Raw genomic sequence first — 26,096 nt, forward strand, 5'->3', positions numbered from 1 at the left:
CGAAAGGTGTTAGCCAAGGAGCAGGGTTTTCACGGGGGTCTTGGGAAGCAGAAGTCGTCGTTGTGTGAAGCTGAGATACTGCTTCAAAGGTGACTGCAGAAGACGCAGAAATAAATCCATGCCCTTTCAGCCCCCGGAGTAGATAGAAACATGTAGATCCCAATATACATACCATACTCATGTTCTTTATCCACGCCCTCTAAAATTTGCTTTGTTTTTGCTTAAAAGCATTTGCACACTAGTGCTGGGAAAAGTACACAAGGGTTATGTGCCTGCCTTACAATTCCATCTGAAGTTATGTTTCCCTGCAGTCTCTACCTATTCCTTTATCATCCATATCTTCTAAGTTAGCGTTCAGCAAGGATCCTGTGAAGTCCGGATTTCATGTAAAAAATTTAATGGGTGCTGGCTTCTGGAGCCATCACCAGAAGCATGGAGCAAGCACACTGCTATATTAAAGTCGCCTTTTGAGCTTCCATTACCCTAAAAGGTCTTCTGCTTTGTATCATAAATATTTGTAACTTGTGGTCATAACTACGAGTCAGCTGTCCTCCAGCCTTGGAACAGCAACATCTTAAATGTAACTAAGGTGCTATAAACTTAAATAATTAATAATTTTTTCATCTTGACTTCATAATAAATGTGTGTTTAACAATCTGGAATGGTTTTAAACACAATAATGTTCAATGCAGTGTGACTGCTCTCTTTGCATGGAGTTTACCTGACCTCTTTAGCTTTCACAGGCCTGGAGAGAGACTTATGCATGTACTTGTCTTTATGCATTGGGTTTTACCTTTGGTGCCAAATCTTCAGCTGATATAAATTCTCACAGCTCTGTTGATTTAAATAGGGTCTGTGATTTACACGAGTTGAGGATCTGACTCACAACCTTCAATAGGACTGTTCATATGTTTAAGGCTAATCAAGTGTGCAAGTGTTTGCAGGCTCAGAGCTGATTCGCCTGGAGTTTTGGACTACTAAGAGCTGAGCAAAGGGTAGTTTAGTGTAATACTAGGGAGCATGAAATCATGTTAGATCATCAGGTTTTCAGATGAAACGTTGTAATTTATAATAGAAAAGGTTCTGATTCTTTTTACCTCAGATCAGATTCTACTCTTATGCCAAAACAACTTTTAAATAAGTATAGGAACTCAGTGCACTATGTAACTAAGGACAAAAGATTGCTACTATAAATACCTTAAAAGTAATATTTAAAGACTTGGTCTGATTAGGTTTTGTAATACTTAGAGTGCAACTTTGTGCAGAATATAAAAATACTGCCTGTGTCATCTGACTCCTTTGATGCACTGCATTAAAATTCCTATGTCTAAGTACATATCATGCAGGCAACTTCTCTTCTATTAATAGTTTGAAATTAGGTCACTGTTCTTGTAAGGATAGGCTAAGCCTGTACAACTGATTTAAAAGAAATTACCTATATATAAATGTTTGGGTTTCTTTCTCATGCTCGTCTACAATGACACCATTCCTTATCTATAATCAGTAATTTTTCTGTCTGTCTGTTCTGGCATATATATTCTATGCTGGCAGGCTTTTGTAGATTTGTTTATAGTGACCCCTGCTGCAAAAGATTAAGACTGATGTTTCTCTAAGCCTTTAACAAGACATTTACCCAATTATTTCTGAGTTCAGCACAAAAGAACCAACCAGATGTAAATCCAAGTACAGAACATTTGAAACTCCCTAATCTGGATAATTTTCAGTAAAATTAGTTGAATCATAAACTACTTTTCCTCTCTTACATGCATAAGATTTATTTTCTAATGCAATGCAATATAGTTGCAAAGTAAAGTAGCTTCTCATTTCCTAGAGGTAAGGCTTGTCCTTTCTGTTATTGTTCTTTGATAAGGGCTAGACTTGACACCAATAAATCAATGTCTCAACTGCTATATGTAAATGTTTTCAGAGTTCCACTTAGGAAAGCATGTGCTTATGTTTATCTCTGTTCAGGATAGCAAACTACTAAAAAAGCAGATTAAAGCATAGGACTAAGTTTAAACACAGATTACCTCTCTTGTTTCAGAAGGACTTAAGTGTCAGCCTATTCCAGTCCTGCCCTCAATAAAATGTTTTCTCAAGCTTGGCTTTAAAAGCTTCAGCAAGAGGTGTGTGTATGGGTTCATCTACAAGAAAAAGATCCACATGTGCTCTGTGCTGGGCAAAAGCTGTGCAGCCAGAGCTAGTGAAGCACTTAACCTCAAAACCTACAGGCCCTGCTAACAGAGCTGCAGCTTCAAGCTCTTCAGCTTCCTAGCACTCTGCTAGCTGTGCAAAATAAGCATCAACTTGTTTGCAAAAGACATTTGAAAGACACTTGAGCTAAAACCTCACATCCAATATACATTAATGTAAATATTATTGTACAAATATATGTGTCTGATATGTTTTTTTTAAGCTGTGTTTAAAGAGTATTATTTAGGCTGCAAAACTAAGCAAAACGTTGTATTTAGAGCTCCCTGTGTAATCTTTTTACTGCTCTTTGTGCAAATATTTACTGGTTAATGGAGACATCCCACAGAAAACTGAGACCAGTGGAGTAAAATAACCTCAAGAAGGCAGAATAAAAATCTGATGTCTCTTTCCCCACTGAGGCCTTCACATTGCAATCTCAGCAGCATTCTCATATTACTGAGTGCAATTTTCTACATCTGATAGACAGGTAAAAGATTGAGTTGTCCCATATCTATATTACCAGTGAGGAAACCTTTGTCTTTTCCACAGTAGCCACAGTTCAACATAAAATGAGTCAAACTTGTCATTTTAATGTAGAGTGATGGATTATGGGTCCTGACAGTGATTGGGGGAAGAAACTTAGCATAGCTGCATCTTATTCTCCTTTTCTGGGATTTGGAAAATTGATGCTGCCTGAAATGTCAGGAAGGGAGATGAACCAGTGGGGCAATCTGCTGGGTCTCACTCTCTCCTCCTCGAGAACTGGAGAAAATCCAGTCCTTCACAGTGTTCCCAAAAACTTGCCATTGGGGGCAGATGCTGGATTGCTTGTGCTGTGAGAGTGCCGTCTGGTTCTTGGCCATGTTGCAGTGACATGCTGAGGGTCATATGGTCTGTACTCAGGTTTCATACGGAATGTAATCCATACTTCTGTTTCCCACCTCAGTGCTTTGGCAGCTTGTGAGTTATCTGCTTCTGCAGCCATTACTGCTGCTTTGGTGGTGCTGGTGTGAGCTGAACCATGAGATCCTCATGTGTTTTTATCATCTTGGCAGGCTGACAAGAGTTTCCTTAGGAGTGTGACTGGGAGTAGAGAGTCAGTGATTTTTAGCAGTCCATTTCTCAACAAAAAGTGACAGTCTGTAATGCCATAAAGGTATATGTACATAGAGGAGGCTAGAGAGGCAGGAGAACCCTGCCAGTGCACTTAGCTTGTCAGACACCAGAAGGCCCCAGTCCAGAAGCAAGATAACTGTATGAACCTAAACTAATGAGCACTGCTGAGAGGCAGGGTATGTTATTTTGGGCATGGTGCCACATTAGCATGACTCTACATCTTCCAGACAGAAGCTTGCAAAGTCTGGGCAGCTCAGAGTGTGAGCAGAGTTTGCTTGTGTCTGTCTGCACCTGTCTGCATGGCCTTGCAGAAGAAAAAACAGCAATTTCCCAAAAGACTTTTTGCAAACCATACAGATATGAATATCCACCAAAAAGGGAAAAAAAACACCAAACAAACAAAACAAACACCTTTGCTTCAACAGCTCTTCAATTTCTTTTTTCTACCAGGCCCAGAAGAAAGGGTGATATTGTTAGATTGTGTTTGAAGAGTTTCTGAATGGCTTCAGAAAACTCTGGTATTTATCCTCGCAGCATTGTTGTTTCTCTGTCGTGAAGGACAAAGGCACAGACAAATTACATACTTTGTGCAAACATAGAGAACTGTATCAGCACCTTCAAAATCCATTAGTATTCCATAGATAGATGGTTAAATATACAGCTGCAGGAAGGAAGATAGTGTAGTCCTTCTTCCAATTGATCCAGCAACTCCTGAAATTCTGTTCCATGCTCATGTGTCCAGTATATATAGATAAGAGAATGAAAAAATAATTAAGGCTTGGAAGGAAGCCAATGGGTGCAAAGGATGTTTGGACTGAAGTGTAGGTACATGTTTGGACTGAAGTGTAGGTACATATGTAGGAACATAAATCTGAATCTCAGACTCAATTTCCTCCTCTGCTACAGATGTCCTGTGTGACCTTCGACAAGTGACCTTTTTTTGCCTTGGCTCCTCATTGTTAAAATGGGCTACTAATAACACTTCTTAAAATTATGTGTGAGGATAAACAATGACTATGATATGCCCAGGCACTTGCACATAAAGGAGATGGATAAGCATGTCACATTTTGCAGAGAAATTTCTGCCAGAAAAATTTTGATGAGTTTCAGTCAGTGCAGGGACACTAACAGTGTCTGCTGTTTGCTCTCTTCACTGCAGGTCTGTTACTGGTGTGACAGTTTATACAGGTGTACATAAACATTTCTAACCAAGCAACTGTGGGTAATTTTGAATGAAGAAAATTCATATGTAGTCAAAATGTAGTCATAGTTCTAGATATCCTGATACAGATCATCATTTGGAGAACTTCTTTCATTCTCAGTCACCATTTCCTCTCTTTTCCCATCCTTAAAAGCCAGCTGATGCTTTAAAATTCAAAAGAGGGCTTTTAAGTGTGTGGTCAAATCGACACAACTGTAAAGATGAAAATAAGAGTCACTTAAGGCCTTTGTGACCTGCCTGAAATTCCACTGTCTTCAGCAGAGCTGCAGCTGGAGATGGATTAGTCTGATCCTAAATGAGAAAAAGATGCAGCTCCTGGCTGCAGGGAGAATTGTGTTTTTAGATTCAGCTCTTCTGCCTTCCCCAGGAGAAGTTAGAGCTTGCTTTCGGTATTTTTGCTAGCATGGCAGCCTGCAGTTTTGTTAAAAATACTTGGAAATTGGCTCTATTAACAATCCAAGGGACCATTCTTTTAAACAACTGCCATTAGTCTTCCAGACTTAGTCTCAGTATCTTCTCAGTTTGAAGGGTGCACAGTGTTTTGTAATGAAGCCAATATTTTGGAAGCAACATAAACATATTTAATGTGTCAATTTTGCTAAATTTAAACCAAAGCTGTTAGGTTCAACAAACTGTGACATGGCAACCTCAGCTTTAATAGTACTAGAAGGCCTAGAAAATTGTTGCTTGTATTTGTCTCAGTTATCCAGCAGCATTGCAGGTCATTCATTCTCTGACAAGAAGTTCCAAAAATTCCAGTGAATGGAGAATGTTGACACATAAAATCAGTTGCTATTTCCGTAAAATAACTATTACAGTAGCTAACTATATATAGCCAGAAGTAATTGCTTATGTAAATAAAATACCAGTGAACACATTACAAGATTAAAGAGAAAACATTGAGCTTCCAACACAGTTATTTGCCGACTCCCACCCTTATACACAAGATGACTTTGCAGTCATAGCTCTGCTATGCCACAAGATTTAATTTAGGATATGCGCGGCATATAATACTTCCTCACATTCCTAAATAAAGTGCTTTTCCATTAGCTGCTTAGTTCTCTTTTTAGCTGGCCACTTCACCCTTCATTAGTGAAGAAAAGTACAGTCATTTCACCAAATATACTGCCATGCAATCATTTGTTCATCTTATGTTATAGTTAGGATTTATACAGGTATAATAAAGGCTTCAGGTTCTCCTGGGCATTTGGGTGAATTTTTAGACAATATTAATTTGAAACTCTCACTCTTTAAAAATAGTCTCTTTCAAATGGCACTTATAGGTAGTAAAAGTGAGATAAATTGATGGAAGATCAGATCAGAAGTAATGTATCTTAATAAAAGTGTCATCCATCTTTGAGAAGGAAGGTGATATTAAATAGCTTAAATACCATGCTGCTTTAGGAAAAGGCACTGGTTAAATACTTTGAAGGTAGGTTTACAGTGATCTCTGCCATTCACTGAAGAATTATTGCCCATACACTGTGGGAGTTTTGCTTACTACAGCTGGTAAAATTAGAAAGCCTGCTGCTCTTCCTTTATACCTTTTTTGGTCGGGATTTAACAATTTCACGAGTGAGAAGTATAGAGGGCACCTATATAAGAGTTTCAAAGTCCCTTATTTTTTTGTTCTCTACTCTGTCATGATTCAGCTGAAGCTGGTTTTGTGCTATCAGCTGGTTTTTGGACCTCTCAGAAGAACAGTCTTCCATTGCTATGAAATACCTTTTGCTGATTTGGTCCTTATTGTTGTTTCTATACTGTCACAAGAACTGGAAGCTGCTGTGAGGGAGCAGGATCGTATATAGCAAGCTATAGATAGGAGTAAAACCAGATGGGTATTGTGTATATTTGTAGGTGTGACAGTAAAGGAGAGCTTTGAGCATGAAGCCCAATGGACAGATGGACAGGTCCCTTCAGGGAGCTATTAGGCATATGGATAACATAGGAAAAACCCTTCTGTGCTTGAATTAAAACATAAGAAAGGAGTTTTCCTGCTTCTAGGAGTCAGCGATCAGAGAAAGGTGTTGACATCTTGTTAGGAAGGAGCCATCGTAGGCGGTGTGGGGATGGGCTGCGTAGGAACCTGAAAGTGAAAATCAACAGCATGAATTTATGCAAACAGGGATAAATGAGAGTAACCAGTATGTTGTTTTAGGCAAAAACCTACACAAATCCTTACAAAATTCTGAATGAATAGGAGCAGCACCGGAATATATCTGTCACAACTGAAAAAGCAGGCTGATGCTCCATTGTATCTTGGACAGGCTGTGATTGAAGATTTCACTGCCAAAAAGATCCACAAGACAAACTCTGAAGATAACTCAGAGTAGAAGTTGACACCTACATTATTAGCCCTGACAGCAGTGTGACAAGAAAGCAGGTAACAAGAATCATTATGGGAAACAAAATTGTATTAACTTGTTTGTTTCGTCTGTCTGTATTTTAATATGTTTGCAGCAATTCAGCATGAGCTCCTCCAAAAATGCAGATATTTGTGTTCCCAAGCTGTTGTCAAACAAAATGACATCAAGCAACAACCCATACTTCAGCAGTGTTGCTTCTGTAACAATAGAAATAAATGTTGCTGATGGGCAATAACCCAGTGTCACTAAGTATCCCAGTGATAAATACACACTGTACCAAAGAGCACTCCCACTACTCCCCCTTGATACCTAGATAGATCTCTTCTACCCAGTTTGAGAAACACTTAAGATGTCTTTGTGAAAAAAAATTAACTGGAAAGTTAAAAGAAACAGAAAGATGCAGGTCCCAGTGCTTGGCCCATTAAAGGAAGCACTGAGTGAGTTTCATGTGGAGTTTGGAAGGACCTTCTATAGAATTAAATAAATTTTTATTTGCTCTTCTAAGAAAGCTTTGGAATGCTGTCTTGTAAAGCAGGATAAGCAGGTATGTTGAACAGCTGTTTGAAGGACAGACCTAGAGAACATTCCTACCCAGGACAATACCCAGGAACATTTAATTTAATCATGCAGTGTAAATGAATCCAGTATTTCCCATCTATTGAGGATGGAGCATTTGTGCCTCTCTGTAATTACTGCAGTAACTGCATCCTTCCAGCACAGTAACTTGCTGCTGTTTAGTTTGCCCTACCTTCAGCTGAAGCTCCCTAAACTCACTTATGTCAAATGGAGATCCAGTTCAGAAAAGGTTGTATGCACAACACATCCTTTCCAGTTACAGACAAAATTTTAACCTGCCCATATGCTTCACTACAAAGCCTCATGGCTTCTGAACAGCTGTGATAGCACTACAGGTTGCCTCCTGAGATAAATAAGCACTCACCTGCAAAGCTAGGGAAAAAATCCCCATAAAGGGTATTTCAGACAGCTTGCAATAAATATGTTATCATCCACTTCCATGCAATCCACTAATAATCAGGAAAGAGAAGAAAACCATCCACATTTTATTTTCTACGTGGTGATGCACTGTCCTTATGGGAAGAGGCGAGTGGCAACATGTCACAGCTTGCCAACTTCAAACACCTTTGTGAATGCTGTCTCTCATCAGTGGACTTGTATTCCCTAAGCACAGAGTATTAGGTTTCAGTGAAAGACCCGAACTGCTCCATTAATGACCTGATGGATGAGGTAAGATTCAGTGGGTTTTACTCAAAACCAGACTCAAAGTATTTGAACTCCCTCTCATTTCTGCTTGTCTGTTTTCATGATAGATATTCATGTGGATCCAATCATCACGTAAGTTTTTGAATCAGCAGAAGACATCTGAGATCTTTACAAAAATACAAAATAGAAATCTCTTAAAATTTTGTTATTTGAATCCATTATACTTCAGTACAGTGCTGGACCTTTCCAGAGTGCTAAGTACAATGGGAGCTTTGCCTCATGATCTCAGCATCATCATCCTTGGACACCAGAACTGTAATATTTAGATATTACAGATATCTCTAAAAATAGTAGAGTTATTCATAAGCAGGAACATTGTTCTTTTCCTCCATGCCACTTTTTAAAGCATCATATCTAGACCTCTAGATCCAACAAATTCCTTTTGCTTTGCATTAGAATGGGTGAATAATACTGGATGCTCCAGACTCAGAGAATGTTAAAACCATGGATATTGAGGATCTCCAAAGGGGCTCCTTCAGTTATATTAGTATTAGAGAGGGGAAACACTTTTCATGAAAAATACTTCAGAAAAATGCAGTGTCCTTATAATTATGACATATCTCTTCACTAACTACTTTGACAGTTATCATCAAAACAAACAAACAAACAAACAAAAACCTGCAACGGTTTTATTAATATTTAATTTTTTTTTTCAAAGAAACACTGTAACTAATCTAATTTAAACTTTTTAATTAACTACTTGGGAAAAAACCCCTCAGTTATAACTTGTCCTATTTTGGATTAACTAAGAGTCAGCAGCCCTACATTTGATTCCTTTGGATCAGTTACCTATCTGACTTTACAAGAGCAGCATTAGGCCAAGTATACTCCTACTAGTTCATTTAAATTCACATAAGAAATAACTGACATCGTCATGTGAGATTCAGATGAAGGCAATTAATTCTCACCCATTTCTTTTGGAGTTCCCGCTTTCCTTAAGAAAACTCCAACAAAACAAAAACAAACCAACAATGAACCAAACTGGCTATCATATTAAAACTTTAAATTCCATGACAGATTAGTTTCAGTTGAAACCTAGATTGGATTGAGATACTGAAAATTTGTAGTCTGTGGTACTTTCTTTTTGCACCCAAATACTTGGTATGACCTAAAGGAGAAATAATTATGATAGAGGACATATTTTAAAAGTTATTTTCTTTGCCTTTGTAGAATAGCTGACATATCCCAAAATGAAAGTATTAAAGTGAAGAGGATGTTTTGAGGATAGATGTGTGAAAGTTTTGTAGATACCTATGAGGTTACAGAGGTATAATTACTAATTAGGTAGCACTAACTCAGACATCTAGTGCTTTGCTCAGACTCAGCAATTCCCTATGACCTGTATGTTATGGGAGTGCATCATGCCCTGTCTTGTCACAAGTTCTGCTTTGGGATCACATCTTTTGCTTTCTGTCCCTCTTGTGCTGTTGCAGCAAAGTGGGATTACACTGAAGGAAGACATTCGTCGGCTTATTAAGAGCTTCTAAAATCCAGAACAGAAAACACTGAGAAAAAGAGATTAGGCTCTTGGTTGGACATATAGTTTGGTGGGTATGTTTGGAGCATGTAAATGCAGAAGAAAAATGGAGTGTGACAGACTTAAAACCCCACCCACAAAGATAAAAAGGAAAAAGAAAAGTAAAATAAACTGTTGAGGAGTAATTATGACCTGCTAATCCTTTGTGTCTTTATTCAGTTTGTGAACTCCAAAGTCATGAGTCATGGCAGTTTAGTGGTCAACTGTTTTCTATTCTGTGTTTGCCAGTAGAGGCCCATTAAACATCATATTTTCATGGGAAAAGCCATCTCTGTCAGTCCACACCTCAAAGGTCTCACCCAGCACTGTCACTCCTCCACTGCTTATGAGAAATATGTTAGAGAAACAACCATTGCTGGACTGTCTATGACCTTTTAAAGTTGAAATTGCCACCTGTACTTGAAAATGAAACTAGGCTTTAGTAACTTTGAAGATATAAATATAAATACTTGTGAACTTATGTAATACATTTTACTTCTCCAAAGGCATATTCTTCAGGAATAAATCTCTGAAAGTCCTGAATCCTGATGATTCAGATTGTATATTCTTATGCACATACATGTAGGTCTTTTTAGGTTTCGGTCATCATTGTGGCATATTGATGAAGCCAGTAAAAATACAGCTCAGCATATCCTACATGTCCTGAATGACAGCACTCCAAAACTGTAAATCATTACACCACATCTTTATTCTGCCTTTGTTTATCAATTTTACAAAGTTTCCCTTGAATACTACCATGGGGAAAAGCTGGAGGAGGGCTGTGAGAATAACAACACACTGGTTTTATTAGAGACTCTTTTAATGACTTCATATGTGAGTTTAAGAGGTGATTAGGACTAAATTCTGAAAATTGTCCACCTAACCTGAGATACCAAAAATATCTCTAGTCAGATATTTTACAATTAGCGCTGAATTTTACAATAAAGCAGTGAAAATTCAGAGGTACTTCCAAAACACAGCCATTTACCCATTCTCTTTCTCACTCCTCTGTGTTGTAAAGCAATGTTGTAAACCTTCTTTTGAAAAGCCTATTCTTTTTACCTTTCATTTATACTACTGAACCAACAATGTGCTTCATTTAAAATCATCAAGAAAATTAACAGAAGCTGGTAACAATAGTTACACCTTGGGCACACTTTTTACTCCCCTGCAACTTATCCACTGTGAAAGGAGTTTGCTTTGGAGTGTCACACAAACTAGAGACAGATGCTCCAAATCCTGCAGGGGGTTCAGGGTAAGACAGTAGGATGAATGCTAGCAATGCTTCCATAAAGTGCCACTATTCTCTGGAAACATTACTATATCTGCTGATGGCTAGGCATGTAAATATCAAGCTTCCAAGACCTGGAGCTTCTCTTATCTTTTCAAATTTCTTCTGGTGCAATCAAACCAAATAGATCAGCAGAACAGTAAACCCCTCTAGGCTGGTATGCTGTATCCTTCCATGCATTATGTGCTTTCCACTCCTGTAGTGTACAAGAAAGCAGAGAATCAATTCTATTTCCTGGAGGTAAACACGCTCAGCTCCCTTTACAGTTTCTTTTGGGGAAGTCCACCTCAAATTAAGAACAGTTTTTAGAAGCAACAATACTTTGGTACAATATGGAAGAAATAAAACCAGGAAAAGCCAAGAGAAGTATGGGTGATTGACAGCTAAATCCAATATACATTGGGTGTCCAGCCTCAGGGGGCTGTAACAATCCATTGGCCAGCTTTTCTATCGTGACAGGAGTCACATTCAGCACTAGACTGTGTTTGCTGAAATCAGCAAACTGTGTTGCCTAAAACTGTGTAGCTGGCAGAGAAGAAAGAAGGAAACAGACCGGTCCTTTTCTCTCCTTACTGTGGATGCTTGGTTTGTTTTGTTTTTTTCAGTACAAAATCATTCATTCAAGCAGTATATACACTATGGGGTTTTTTTCTGTTTGCTGCTCAAGAAAGCAACAGCCTGGAAAGGGAAGACTGGCCTTCAGGTTCCTGTCCTCTTCTAGTCTTGATGCAGAGGGTGAACTGTACTTACTTAGAAAAAATATCATGCAAGGCTCACCCCATGTGTGTGGAGAGGCTGATCTAGGGCAGGGGCTTGTCTCTTGAATCCTGATCCATTCCAGAATTCTTTCCTTGTCACTCTGTACCAAAACTTCTTCCAACAATGACAATCTAATCACTGAGTCTGAATAGCAACAGACTCCTATTACAGTCCTGAGCAATGCCAGGTAACCCGAAGTTTCCCTGCCCCAGAAACTGGGTATAAATTCTCAAGATGAGGGCTGATAAACCAGGAACAGACCAGAGCTCGGTTTTACCCTTCAGAAGTTTTTCCAGCAATTCCTTGTATAGAATAGTAACAATCCTGCAAATGGCAAACCCACAGTAAATGCTGTCAGCAAGACTCTTGTGAAGGTTGAGAGAAGACATGTAGGTGATGAAGTGGAAGCCTATTTTTATATTTGGGGTACATATAGAAGTATAGAAGTTCCATTATATTTTACCAGAAAGATGTACAAAAACTTTTATATCAATTTTAAAAAATGACCATCCACAAGCAATAAAATAATAACACCCACTCCCACAATGGTGAGAGTCCCTGGCACAGCTGTGTTTGTCTGAGATCACATACTGCTCTACAGCCCTGCCTGAGCCAGAAATCTCTAGCCTAGAAGTGACCTAAGCATATGTTCTGCAACTGGAGAGGTATGTTTGTGTAGCACGTGCAGATATGCTTGGACTGGCTGTGATCTATCTAGCTGAGATAAGAACTGCTGGGAAGGTATGATATCATGGGGCTCAGTCTTGGCTAGCAAACCAGGTGCATACCTGAGAACAGGCTGGCTGGTAGACACTGCACTGAGGTCACCATGTCACCATGCCCGCCAGCACCACGTAGCTTAAAGCTGCAAATCCGTGCAGATGTACTCTCGGAGATTTATTCCCAGTGAAAGCTAACACACCCAGCTAGTGTTTAGTATGTTCTGTTCATAGAGGTTGGGAAGACTACCAAAAGTATAATTACACTAGAGAGAGAGTTGGAGACCTAATTAATCACACATTGACAAGATCCCTTATGCTGAGACATTTCACAGAGAGCATTGGGAGGGCCTTAAGTAACTTCCTCAGGTACATACTTTGGGAGTGAAGAACAAATTAGTAGGAAATTGGCTGGACACAAAGGAAATCTTGGAATGGAGTAGGAGGCTGGACCAAGCTCACTGAGACTGGTCTTTTTCTTCATTTTTATAAAACATGGATTCTCTATTGGTATACACAAAAGATCATTTGCATCATGATAGGAGTGAAAATGCTCTTGAGGATTCTTTTTTCATAACTGTGCCTCCAAAATGAGATACTAAATAATAATTTGACTTTCAAAGATAGTCAGCATTTGACAGCAATCTTTGATTTCTTGCCAGGAAGGGACTGATTCCACTAACACCCAACTATTGCACTTGCATAAGCATATCCATTAAGTTCAAAGGAATTCAGTGGATATACTCATACTGCTGAATATCTTCTTATTCTTGGAATATATTCTTGTCCAGAGTGGGTTCAAAGTTCCTCAATTTTCACAGGGCCTATAATGAGGGGTCTGGCTTTCATTTCATTGTTTCCATAAAGGTGTTTCCAAAAATCTCTCCTGCATTCAAGCCTGGTTTTATTCCTTGTCTATTGGTTAATATAACTCTAAGAAATGATGCTCCTTTTAAGAATAAAACAACTCAAAATTTCCTCTCCTTCTTTCATATTGCTGAACTTGGAAAAGCCTGAATATTTGCTGACTTTTCTCCACAGTTTGAACAGTTTTTTAGGACCAATGGGACTATTAAAAAAGAAATCCTCTTGAAAATGCAGTTAAACTATCAATCTGGAGCAACAACACCTCAAACCCAGTTTCAGTTGTGGCTGCAAGAACAGAATTAAGCCTAACGGGACTCCTGGCAGGACTTTACATCTTCTCTCCACCAGATAGTGCTGTTTCTCCACAGAGCTGTGGAGGATGCAAGGCCAGGGAAAGGTCAGGGGCTGTCAGAGATTACAGGCTCCTACCGCTTGCTCGTCCCTCCTTGCCGCTGCCACCGCCGCTACCTGACACAGGGCAGGCGCAGCCTAAGAGGGATTTGCGGGACTAAAACCGTGCCTTGGGAGGCCGCTGTCTGCAGGCGACAGCGTGCTGGCACTGTCATTGCTGCTATCCCTTATCAGTTTGATGTAGGCTCTTTCCTAAAGTAAGAATGAAAATAGGAGCTGATGCAATTAGCCTGTGTTTTTAAGATCTCTTGGGGGTCTTTTCCAGTTGAACAGCACACACAAGAGAGAGCAGCCCTGACACAAAGGCTGTTTGCTCTCAGAGGGCTGGACAAAGGGGCTTCTTCAGCAAAAGTTACTTCTGGAGAGTAGACAGATCACCTTAACCAGTCCTGAGTCTAGATACCCTGACCCTCTGTGTATTAAAAAATCCCAAACAACATAGCTGGGAAAAATAGCTAAAATGTAATAAAACTTCAGGCCATGGTTTACTGTGCTGCTGCAGCCTTTGTAACAGAGAACAGAAATGCATCTGGAATACTTCTTACTGCCCTTCTGCAGGGGAAATACTGCAAGTGCTGCATCTTCCTCCCCAGACCTCCCTGTGCACAATAGAATAGCTTTTGCTTTTCATCTCCTTGAGAACCAAATCCTTCCGTATGCACAGAAAGCAAGCAGAAAAATATTACAATGTTTTTATTTAGAGAAAATATTAAAAAATTTTCAAGTGGAAAATGGTACTTGGAATGTTCTTTGCTTCTATTACTCAGACTTTTTGCAACTACTGAGCCAAGTATTTAGATGAACTTCCAAGAAGCATTGTCATGTTGCTCCATGTACCTGAGTTACTGGATTTTAAGAATACTTTTCCGGGGTACATTGGTTAAGAACTGCTTAGTGATAAAAGTTCAGTCTTGACATAAACATGCTTTTCTGAAATATAATTTAAAACAAACAAACAAAAAACTCCACCCAAATCTAAAATCAAATTAAAACTGTGCAAGATATTTGTATTTTTCTAAGCAATGTAAGGCTGGAGCTGTCTGATCCTAAGCGAGCTTGTAAATCCCTATTCATGCAGGCAGACATTTATTCTTAGAAGAAATAATTTGTGAAACCAAACTTTAGCTTGCTTCAATGTCTGGAAAAGTGCAGATGGCTCGAATTAGGGATCAGGGCCTAGCTAGGTATGCAGTAGACTATATATGTAATTAGCCAAATATAAGGTCTATTTATTATTTTGTATGCTGTATTAATAATGTCTGTATTTATTCAGACTTTCATAATATGCATGTGTAATCTCAGAGAGATGCTAGGTCATTAAACTCACCATGGAGACTCTGTTTACCTTCCTTGGGCAAACAGAATACATACAGTTGTAGTTCTCTAAAAATAACCAGAAAAAAATTAAACAGTGTATCAGTTTGGCTTTCATGTTTTTCAATAAGTATCTAAGGAAATGGAGCATACTATGTACATTGCCCTTATTGAGAAAGACCACAAAAATATCCAGACAAAAGATTTAATTATAGTGTTCTTTCTCACATGCTAAATATAAGACCATTGAGTTTAATATATAGTACTATAAGCATCAGGTAGTGAATGGGGCTGGGAGGAAAGGAGCAGGTCCTTCTTGTACTTCTGGTGGGGCCTGTGAGTATGAGCTTTTACAAAAGTAACACGATAGATGTATCAGCGCTGCTGTGAGTCCAGGAAAGGCTGAATTGCAAAGGAAGACCTTTCCCATAATTGGCTCCATACCGCAGCTTTGTATCAAACAATTCTGCTTGGAGATTGTCAAGATGATAATGAACATTGAGATTTTACTGTACTTCTATTTTGACTGGTAGACTAAGTGGCAACAGGCACCAGAAAGTCTGTCTTCCATTAACGCGAATGCTCTCATGACCCATTGGCTTCATTAGTACCCTATCTCCTATCTGGAAACTCCTCTGGAAGCACACATACTGGAGCTGTTTCACTAGCTCCAAATATAACACCTGCCTCCTGAGCCATTATCTGCAGAAATCCACAATTATCTGTTCTTTCCTCTCCAGTCAGGAATATCAGGTCCAGATCAAGGACTGGATGCTCATCTTTTATGTCCTTATTCAACTGGATCTAGGCAATCCAGTTCTTTCTATTTTGGCTGATTCTTCGAAGAACCCCAGCTGCTCTCCCGAGTGCCAGGACTGATGAATTTTCTCTTGTGATATTACAGCGAACTGAAATCCCATCAAAGGGCAAAGTCCATCCATTTCCTGGTGACTTTCTCAACACAAGCACACACACACACAAAGGCAAAATCAGTGGCTAAAAATAATTAAGGCAGCAATAATTTTCACCATGGGAAACCATCCAGATCCCATTGTTCTGAGGAGGAGAAAGTCAAGCTGCATGCAGCCTCACGGGTATTTGATAGGGTATTTCATACCACGGTGATGAAAAATTACTTAAATCTTTCATGACGTGCAGATAACGTTCAAGAACACAATACGCACACCCTTTCAGAAGGTTTTGGGTAGTTTTTTTTTCCCTTTTCAGTACGGTTGCAGGGCAGTGGCGACCGCCGGCCTGCGGTCTCCCTCCCAGCGCCAGCCCGGGGCAGCGGGGAGGCGCCGCGGGTCGACGTGGGGCAGGCAGGGGCCAGGTGATCGCGGAGACAAAGGGGCTGGCAGTGCCCCACGGCCGCGGGGCGTCGGGCGGCCAACAAACCGCTACTGCCCCAGCCCAGGCATCGAGCCGGCCCGAGCCGTGCCGGGCGGGGCGGGCCCCGGGAGGCCGCTTCCCCTGGCGGCGCTCGGCACTTCCCGGCGCTCGCACACCGCGGGGAAACTCTTCCTCCGGCCCGGCCCGGCCCCCGCTGACGTAGCTCCGTCTGTGCCGCTGCCGCGGTGGGCGGGGGCGGCGGGGACGCGGGCCGGGGCTCGGCGCTGTCAGGCGGCGGGGCAGGGCGGGGGCGGCGGAGTTCGCTGCCCGTCGGGCGCGGGCTGAGGCGTCCCGGGGATCGCGGAGAGAAGGGCGAGGGGCGGGAAGCCCTGCGGGAAGGGGCGTCCGCCGGCACCGCGGCGCCAGAAGCGCCCGGCGCGGTGTGAGTGGTAGTCCCGGTCCGAGCAGGACCTTGGTGGTCAAGCACGTTAATAAAGGCGGTCGGGAACGAAGGCGTCCGGGGGTGCTCTATCCACGTTTGGTTCATCACTTTATCCTGTGAGGAGGAGGAGGAGGAGAGGCGTGGGGCAGGGGCGGGCAGTGTCCCCGGCGGAAAGCCGCCCGGCGGGTGTGGAGGAGCGGCAAGCCCAGCCCGGGGAGCGCGACCCCCGCTGCGGCTCCCGACTGGTGACGGCCGCGCTGCTCCCCCAACAGGCAAAACTTTCTACACTCAAACACACACACAGAAACACACGCACGGCCGGGGCTGCCGCCGCTGCCGCTCGCTCGCCCCACACACACACACACACACACACACACTGACGTCTTTTGCGCATTTCCTGCGCTGGAGCGAGCGGCGGAGCGGCACCGGCAGCGGGCGGGGGCTGCGCGGAGGGAGGCGGCCGGCGGCGGCCGAGGGAGGCGGCGGGCGGGAGGCGGGCGGGGGGCGGCCGGCGGGCGGGAGGCGGGCGGGAGGCGGCGGCGGCGGCTCTGCCCATCGCCAGGGCGGCGGCCGCCCAGCCGGAGCCCGCCGAGACCCGCGCGGGCCGCTCCGCTCCGCTGCCGGCGCCCCCCATGCGCGGGGGTCGCTCCGCTGGGTCCTCGGCCTTGGCGGCGGCGGAGCAGGAGGTGGCGGCGGCGCAGGACGGGCGGCTGCGGGCGGCGGCGCGGATGGAAGGTCCCCGGGTGGATGTTTGCTGAGCGGAGGCTGTGCAGTAGGCAGGGCTGGTGGGTCGGCCGGTGTTTCTGAGCCGTGTGTGTGCGTGTGTGTGTGTGTGTGTGTGTGTGTGTGTATGCGTGTGTGTGTATTGTTGTGCGGAGCACGGGCAGGACTGGCGTGTGCGGGAGCCCGGGATCGCGGCTCTGCTTCCTCTGCGAGGACTGATCCAGGATTATGGTCAGGGTGAAGGGAGAAGGCTCTTGCTTACCCCCGGATTGATTATGCTCGGGTTTTGATAGCATTCGGGGTTCCTGCAGCCGCGGCCGCCTCCCCCTCCCTGGCGGCCCCCCTCCCTTGTTTTCCGTTAGAAACACGGGCAAGAAAATAAATGTATTCACTGGGTGTCGCAAGAGCAAAGGCTAAATAATCAAAGGTAACAGCAGCAGCCAGGCGAAGAGACCCGCACCGTACCCTGCTCCCCCACCTCCCAGACCTGCCCTCCTATTTATTGGCGAGACCTCCCTCCCTCCCTCTCGGTGCGAGTGCGTTGAGCGAGTGTTTGATCCCGGGAAAAGTGCAGCTATCCAGCCATGGTGGTTTTCAATGGCTTGCTGAAAATCAAGATCTGCGAGGCGGTGAATCTGAAACCCACGGCGTGGTCTCTGAGGCATGCAGTGGGTCCCAGGCCACAGACCTTTTTGCTGGACCCTTATATCGCCCTCAATGTGGATGACTCCAGGATCGGGCAGACCTCGACCAAGCAAAAGACCAACAGTCCTGCTTGGAACGATGAATTTGTCACCGACGTTTGTAATGGCAGGAAGATAGAGATGGCTGTTTTCCATGATGCCCCCATCGGGTACGACGATTTTGTAGCTAACTGCACTATACAGTTTGAGGACTTGCTGCAGAACGGGAGCCGTCACTTCGAGGACTGGGTAAGTGTTCACGCTGTAGATACATACATGTACATGTGATTTTCAGTGGCATGGCTCTGGATGCAACATCTGTCTTGCAGAGCTAGGTTACCAAGGGCAGGTAATGCCTCTGAAGGCTTTGCATTATTTCCACACTTTGTTTTACTGAGATAGTCATGGTTACTATATAACTAATGCATGTTATCTACAGGCGAGGCAGGAAAGAAAAATATGCTGAATATAAGTACGAGGTGTGTAGTTACCTCGCAAGTTTCTGAAATTATGTGACATAAATACAAATCTAGTTGTCTTACTGAGTCTGAAGAACCTGAACCGAATGCATCCATACCAAACATTACCGCAAACCACAGATCCAGCGCTTAGATGAGTTTCATCATTTCAGGATGAATACTCTTGGTTAGCCTGGCAATGATGAACCTTAAAAATCCAGACCTGACTTCTGATGTGAGACACCTCAGGGTGTTCCTGTCACTTGAGAGCTCACTGCATCAATACTGATGCTCCTCCTTCCTTCCTTCAGATGATCGACACCTCTCTGCGAAGATCTAACGCAATGCTTCTTCAAATGCTCAAGACTGATGAAAGGGTCCTAGTGGAATATGGCCCCAACTAGAGAAATTCTCATGTCTGTACACACAATGTGTCTTAGCAGCTCTCACAGCGTCTTTAAGACCCAGAGGCTAATGTGCCTCAGTGGGAGTACAAAAAAGCTGGAAAATCCTTGCTCTGACATCCTCAGGTAGTGTGATTTAACAGGGAGAAACTAATCAAACAATGAAGAAACAGGAAACATGAATATGCACATTTCACATTTCTGCAGTTAAACTGTTAAATGGTGGATATCCTTTAAACGAGATGTATGATAAAACAACAGTAGCTATCATCTCATTTTCAGTGTGCCCTGCTCAACCAGCCATATGAAATATGCTGATGTTTCTATGTACTTATTTTTCATGGTCAAGGATACTGGCTAGTAGTTTTTTGGCAAACACACAAAGAACCCAGGACCAAAAAAAAAAAATAGCTAGGGTTAATAGGTCTGAGTTTTATGTATTCTTTGGGGCTTCTTTGTTTAATGCAGTTAAATAGAGATGGGGAAATGATGAAAGGGCATGAAAGAATTAGACTCTATGCTGATTAGGAGCTGATAAACTTTGCTGTTAAAACTTTTATCTTTACAACTTTAAAATATTTTTCATTTTTGCTGCCTATGTGTTGCATTGTGATAATCGGGTTCTAGATTATTCTGGTGCTCTATAAATCTACACATTAGTAAGCTCAAATGGTAAAAGTGGTGATAGAAGGAGAAAAAATAGCTATAACAGGAAAAGACAAATGCAGCAGTATTGCAGATGTCTTTTACCTGTATTGAATGATAATCAAGTTGGGACTCTTGAAATCAAGCGAGGTTTCATCTTTGAGACTTTCATCTTTGAGTGAGATGAGGATATATGCACAGATTTTTAGTGAAAGAATAATAATTTTGTATGTTCTTTTTGTGCATGGTACATGTTGTGAGTTTGTCACCAAATCTGGAAGAACCTTGCAGATTCCAGATGCCAAGTTTGAATTTTGGTGGGACTAGGGTGCATCCTGGCTCTGATATTTAAGGTGAACTCAAATGTCTGAACAGATTCCCTAGATAAATAGTGGAATTTAACAGGTTGAGGTCCATTGTAAACAGGATCTGTGAGGAACTAGATAGCTGAATCAGATAAATGCTGGCTTTTATTGCATCAGGATTCATTGCTGTCCAGCATTCAGTGGGTGGGAGGAGACGAGGGAGTGACTACGCTTGTTGCCTGTTGTGTGACAGAATTGAGGACATGGCAGTGGCTCATAACTGGTCAGCTCAATATAATGCAGCTTCTGAAACATCACTTACCTTGTTTTGTACTGTAAATCCTTACCATTAGGGTTGTGTTCATGTACCACAAAGACAAAGCACACACCTCCCCCTGTATCACAGTTAGAAGTGGGGGTAGAGTTAAGTGTTTACAGGATTGTGCTTTACCCTTTCCAAAATCTTCCTTTTTACTGAGTGTGTCACTGTAATTCTAATACTGAGTGTGATTAGTGGATTTATACATAGGGACTTCAAAGAACTGGCTCTTACAAAGTCACACTGGTTTTGGGTAGTTTTTCATTGAGTTACAAGAAGACCTGTGGCCAGGACATCTCTATAGTGTCCATACTGAAGTAAATAGATTTATTGGTATCTTCATCAGTGTCTGGAGTCTGTATTAAAACCTGAAAAAGAAGTTGTCTGCAAAGTGAATGAGTTTCACACTACAAGGAAAATGTGCATGGCCTAAACCAACATTAGGCTAAGACTGCTGGTATGGTACAGTCAGTTTTTTCTGTTTAGTAAGAGGACTAGTTCCTTCATTTCACTCTTGGCATTTAAGGCAGATATTTTTGTAGTACTCTTTCTGAACTCTGTAACAAGAAAATTAAAACCAGCAATCACAGTAACCTATTCTTCTTTACTGCCTGAAATATCAAATAAATGCAGCCTACCCACTTGAAACACACTTGAAGACCATCAAGTCTTTCTATGCCATTCTGAGGGTTTCCCTTTAAGCAGTCCTGAAAGTTGGAGCTGGGTACCAAGTACTTGCTGAGTGTGATTGGAGCAATTACACTGCTGCCCCTCCTTACCTTCAGCATGATGCAACAATTATTGCAGGACTGGACAGTCACTCTTAAAAGAGGGTTGAGAAAATGTCTTGTAAAGGTCTTGTAAACATATTAAGCTTTAATGCTTTTGATCTCATATAGTACTGCATGGGGTTTTTTTAAGGAAATTTCAGAATTTGTTTTATAATATCTGCACTAGGGTCAAGGTAATGTTTCTAGGTTTCTAGGTTCTTGTCAGAAGTCCAAAATGAAAAAAAGATTCACAAAAAAAAAGGTTTTGGGGATTTTCCCCCTAAGAGGAAACTGTTTCACATTTTAGCCAGCTCACCAAATTTGATTGACTTTTGCCATTATTCAAATCCTTGTATTTTTTCTCAGATGAATTTTTTAGGAAAATACAGGATATTTTTCCTCACTCTTAGGCCTGTGCTGCATACGGATGCCATGGTTACAGTGGAAACACTAATGATAAACAAGTACAAAGCTTGAAATCATGATAATGTCTACTGTACTAATACAAGTCAGATAGATATGCAAAATCCTAGTTCCTTTCATCTACAGAGTGTTCAGCAGTTGCATTTAACCTTATAATACATATACTGCCTGAATATATATATATATATATATATATATATATATATATTTATATATATATATTAATTATTCAAAGTTGTGACGTGAAACAGTAATTCAGAGTTTGTTGGATGAAAGCTTTTAAACAAAATACAGTTTTGTGGGGTTTTGGTAAGATCAATAGAAAACACTTGTTTAGGTTTCTACAATAAGTCTAGTGACAATTAAAAAGATGGCAGCTTTTCCAGTAGTGGATCAGTACAGACATAGCACAGTAAAAGTGTCAGTTTTGCAGATTTTTTTAGTCATGGTTACACTGCAGTTTTAAAGAGAGCTTTGGATTGATGACATTTCAGGCTTTTTGTAAGCACAGAAAATGTCATACAGAATGGCACCGAGTATTCAAGAGGATGCTGGTGAACTTAGTCTTTGCAAAACAAAAAATACAGAACAATAAACAACTTGCAAGTTCTGACTGAAAAACAAACTAGCAACTTGACAGCTCTGGCTATATTTTTTTGAGTCAGGTAATTCAGGTAATAATAAAATATGTTTTTATCTAGCTTTCTTACATGTGGCATATGTAAATGATTCACTTGAGTTGGCATTGCAGCTACATTTTAATCAGTGGAATTGAGATTAGGAAGGAAAATTCCATTGATATTTAGCTCTGTGGTTCTACTACTGCAAATTATCATGATCAATGTTTATGTGTGTGGATGATTGGTAGTATGGCTTCTGAGTTCAAGTCCACTTTCCAGAGTTGATGACGGATGAAATCAGCATGATTGGACCTATGCCAAAGACTCCATCTAAGGGTCTTAGCCATTAGCCTGGCAGTACGTGAGAAAACCTATTGAGCTGTCCTAAGAAATCCTTTTGCTGGCTGAGTAGCAGAACTCACTAAATCATTGAGAACATCAGAACATTTAACAAGAAAAGCCTCTATTTCCACTGAAAATAATTTACAGCTATATTTAGGTTAATGAAAGAGATTTGATTTTCTGCTGTCTTAAAAGAAATCCCTTATGCTGTCAGGAAAAAAAATAAAACATGGATTGTAGTGAGATTTTCTTTGCTAAAATATCTTCCATAGTATTTTTCTTCTTTCAGTGCAGCTTCTTCAGATCTAAATTTAAAACATTATACTTTTTTAAAAGCATCCTTTCATATTTCTGTTTTGCCAATGTGAAGTTAGTTGTGCAACTGTGCCACCATTGTATAAAGCAAGTTTATTATGAATTAATCTAATATCTCAGTAGCAAGTGGATGATGAGTTATAGGAAATGGCATGGGGAAGAAGTTGCAGTCTATACAGTTAAACACCTAGGTTATCTGAGCTCTGAATGTCACCCGAAAGGCAGCAGCAGGGAAGGAATTAAAGCTCTTGAGTGTCCTTGGTCCTGTGAGCTGTCCATGAATGTGAGAAGTAGAACTGTCTCTTTCCAGTGCCTCTAATCTGAATGAAATAGAAAGACTACTTAGGTGCTTTTTTTTTTTTTTTCCCCTTCTTTAATGCCATTTCTGTTGTTGGAATGGGAACTCCTTTCTGCCAGCAGGTGATCTGGTGTAGCTGGCAGACAGAGAATGGAATTGTCATCGTTGTAGTGCAGGTCACACTGTGCGTTCACCTCTGCTTGTGCCGTGCACTGCTGAGGGCTGGCACTGGGCTGGCAGAAAGTGACTGTAGCATATTTTCATTTTTATTTTCATCTGCTGACTGAATTTATTAGTGTTGGTGGTGTTGAAAGGCCCAGGATTTCACTTGCAAAAACTTCAGACCTCAGCTAAACTGTGGTTCATGGGCTGCTGAAAAGCTGTTATCGGAATCATATTTGTTGAGATGAAAGGGAAATTGCTGGGATCCTGTTTGAGAGGTTTCTGCATGACAAGGAGGTTATGGAGCAAGATCTGTCAGGCTTGTGGCACAAGGCTGAGAGCTACGGGGCTCAGCAGGGTTTCGAAGGGACTCTCTCATTCTGAGGGTAAGTGATTGTCAAGAGGAGCTGAGAGATTTTGGAGAGAACTTTGTACCTATAAGGGTCTTCCTTTGCCTTCTCCCACAGTCTGTCTCCCTCCTGTTCCTTCTCTTTTCCCTCTCTGCTGGGGATGTGGTACAGTCACACACAGCTCACCCACTGTCTTGTATCAATCCCTTTCTACAGCTGCATAAATCTACTCCTACTCCCTGCTAGAAATGTTCTCTCTACCAGCTCCTGCTTACCTGCAGTGCTTCCCAGTCTGCTGAGAAGCAACAGAGGGGGAAAATGCTGCCTCTGCTGTTGTTACTGCAGGGAGAGAGAAAGGGCAAAGTGGGGAAAGGAAGAGATGAGGCATGGGGAGAAACCTGGAGGAGGGTAATGAGTGGTTGCTGCCGCAGCGCGTACTCCGGCTGCCCTTTTGGCAGCAGCAGAAAGCTGCACGTCTGGGGGACAGGGCTGAGCTGGCGTAGGCAAATCGGCTGGTTGGAGGCCGTATGGTGGTCACTGACCCACTTTGGGGGTTTTTGGCCTGCTTTGCTGAGTATATTGCTTTTGAAGTCTTACTTCAGATGTGAAAAAAATATTGCTCAGGGCATAAAAAGTGTGTAGTGGAGCATGCATTTCACTTAACACTGAATTATCATATCTGTAGGACAGGAGTTGATCCCACCTCGGATCAGAATCTCATCTTATTGTTGCTAATACCAAATACTGATACAAAGTTCCACATAGTGAAAATAACTCTACTGAACTCTGTAGAAAGTATTTGTTAGAAAAGAGTTACAGTAGCAAAGTCCGGTTCATAGGTACTAGTTCAAATCTAGACTTTTACGAAATGTCCAAGTGGAGTGAAAACAGTTCCTGCATGTCCTTCTTGTACCAGTTTTAAGACAGTGCATGTCATTATTCCAGCTTAGGTCATTCCATAGATACTGTGCAGAATTTCATGGGTCTGAGTAAACTGCTGATCCCGCTGGGTTCACTGGACATCATCCAGGCCAGTTTAAATTATTCCCTCAATAGGGTCCTGTGCTCCAAAGGAAAACCAAGAATAAATAACAGTTAACAACATCCTTTACTTGGCTTTTGGTTTTTTTTTTCCTACTGATTTATTCTTCTTCTGCAAATCTTGCATATGTAAGTCTGATTTCTGCTCTCTAGCATCAAACTGAATTTCTGTCCTCCATGTCCAGAATTCTTTAAATATTGCCAAAATGAGGATTTGATTTAAGTTGGAATTGTAGAACTTGAAAACTAAATGTGATTTGTTTTCACTCTGTAAATAACTTTCATTTAAATGAACTTTTTGGTGGTTTTTGGGTTTTGAAGGGAGACTGTGAATACAGTTTTAAAACATTGAAGACAGGAGCTTTTTGGCTTGGAATTGGCTGGTTGAATTATACTTTACCCAGTACTATGTTAATCTCCTTTTCCCCACCCCAACTATTATCTTGTAAGAGAAAGACATCTGCAGTTCATGGTAAGAGAGGGCTTGGGAACAATAGAGCATGCAAGTAACGGGATATTTGTGGTAAGAGAGGACTGAGAAGAGACTTTTCCTCCATCCACATGGAAAGGTAAGGCTGGAAGTATTTGGATATGGAATAAGATCAGAAGTCCATAGACAGCTTGTAAAACTGACAGTTTGGGCTGGGGAGGATCAAACAAACCTTTTTGCTAAGCTGTCCAGAGCAAGGCCTGAAGAATGGGGTATTTTGAGTCATGCAAATTGTAGAAGTTACAGGGGTTTCAGCCATTTAGGGGGAAAGTGGTAACTACAGAAGGGTGACAAAAAGTTTTAATCTTGTGTTTGTGAGTACTTTCCTGTTTGGCAGGCAATCACTAGACAATGTAAAAAGTATATTCAGTAATATTAATATGAAACTGCAACTGTAAAGCTAATAAGCCATTCTAGAGATTGGGTAACTTTCATGGCAGTTATGTACTTTGCACTACATTTTAGTAAAGAAAATGCAAATGAATATGGTGCAAGAACATCTGCAGAATTCTTATCTACTCTGATCATTATTCAGCCAGTAGCTTGAATTGCTAGTAAAGTTGATTTCTTAGTGTCCTCTCACTTGCATTCCTCCAAGAGTTAAAAATGTCAATGATATTGAAGTATAATTGCTGTAATTTAACAGAAGTTACAGAAGCCAGGATTTCACGTATTTCTGAATAGCACAGATAAGAAACCCAGAGATATTGGCATGTTCGCATTAAATGTAACAGGAGTTTTAATGTTTGTTTTATTGGAAGCAGTGTTAGAGAAATGCTACACAGTTCTAAGAGGTCTTTTCCCCTCTGAATTCTTTAGGGCTTGAATTGTTGAGGAACAGAAATAATGTCAGCCCATAGCTTTTAAAATTAAAAAAAGCAAAGTTTGATTCCATCAGAGGCTTGCAGGCAGCCATTTC

The 26,096-nt window shown here is 41.5% G+C and overlaps 1 protein-coding gene across 1 annotated transcript in view; it reads left to right on the forward strand.

The window, feature by feature from the left end:
* The first annotated feature begins 17,596 nt into the window (after positions 1–17,596).
* The window catches only part of PRKCE (protein kinase C epsilon), a 287,329-nt gene continuing 278,829 nt past the window's right edge, over positions 17,597–26,096 (forward strand). Inside the window, exon 1 of the mRNA XM_058801080.1 lies at positions 17,597–18,484. Coding sequence (XP_058657063.1) covers positions 18,137–18,484 — 348 coding nt within the window. The 5' untranslated portion in view covers positions 17,597–18,136. The remainder of the gene's footprint in view (positions 18,485–26,096) is intronic.

The sequence above is a fragment of the Ammospiza caudacuta genome, chromosome 3 (genome assembly GCF_027887145.1).
Source record: "Ammospiza caudacuta isolate bAmmCau1 chromosome 3, bAmmCau1.pri, whole genome shotgun sequence".
Lineage (NCBI taxonomy): Eukaryota > Metazoa > Chordata > Aves > Passeriformes > Passerellidae > Ammospiza > Ammospiza caudacuta.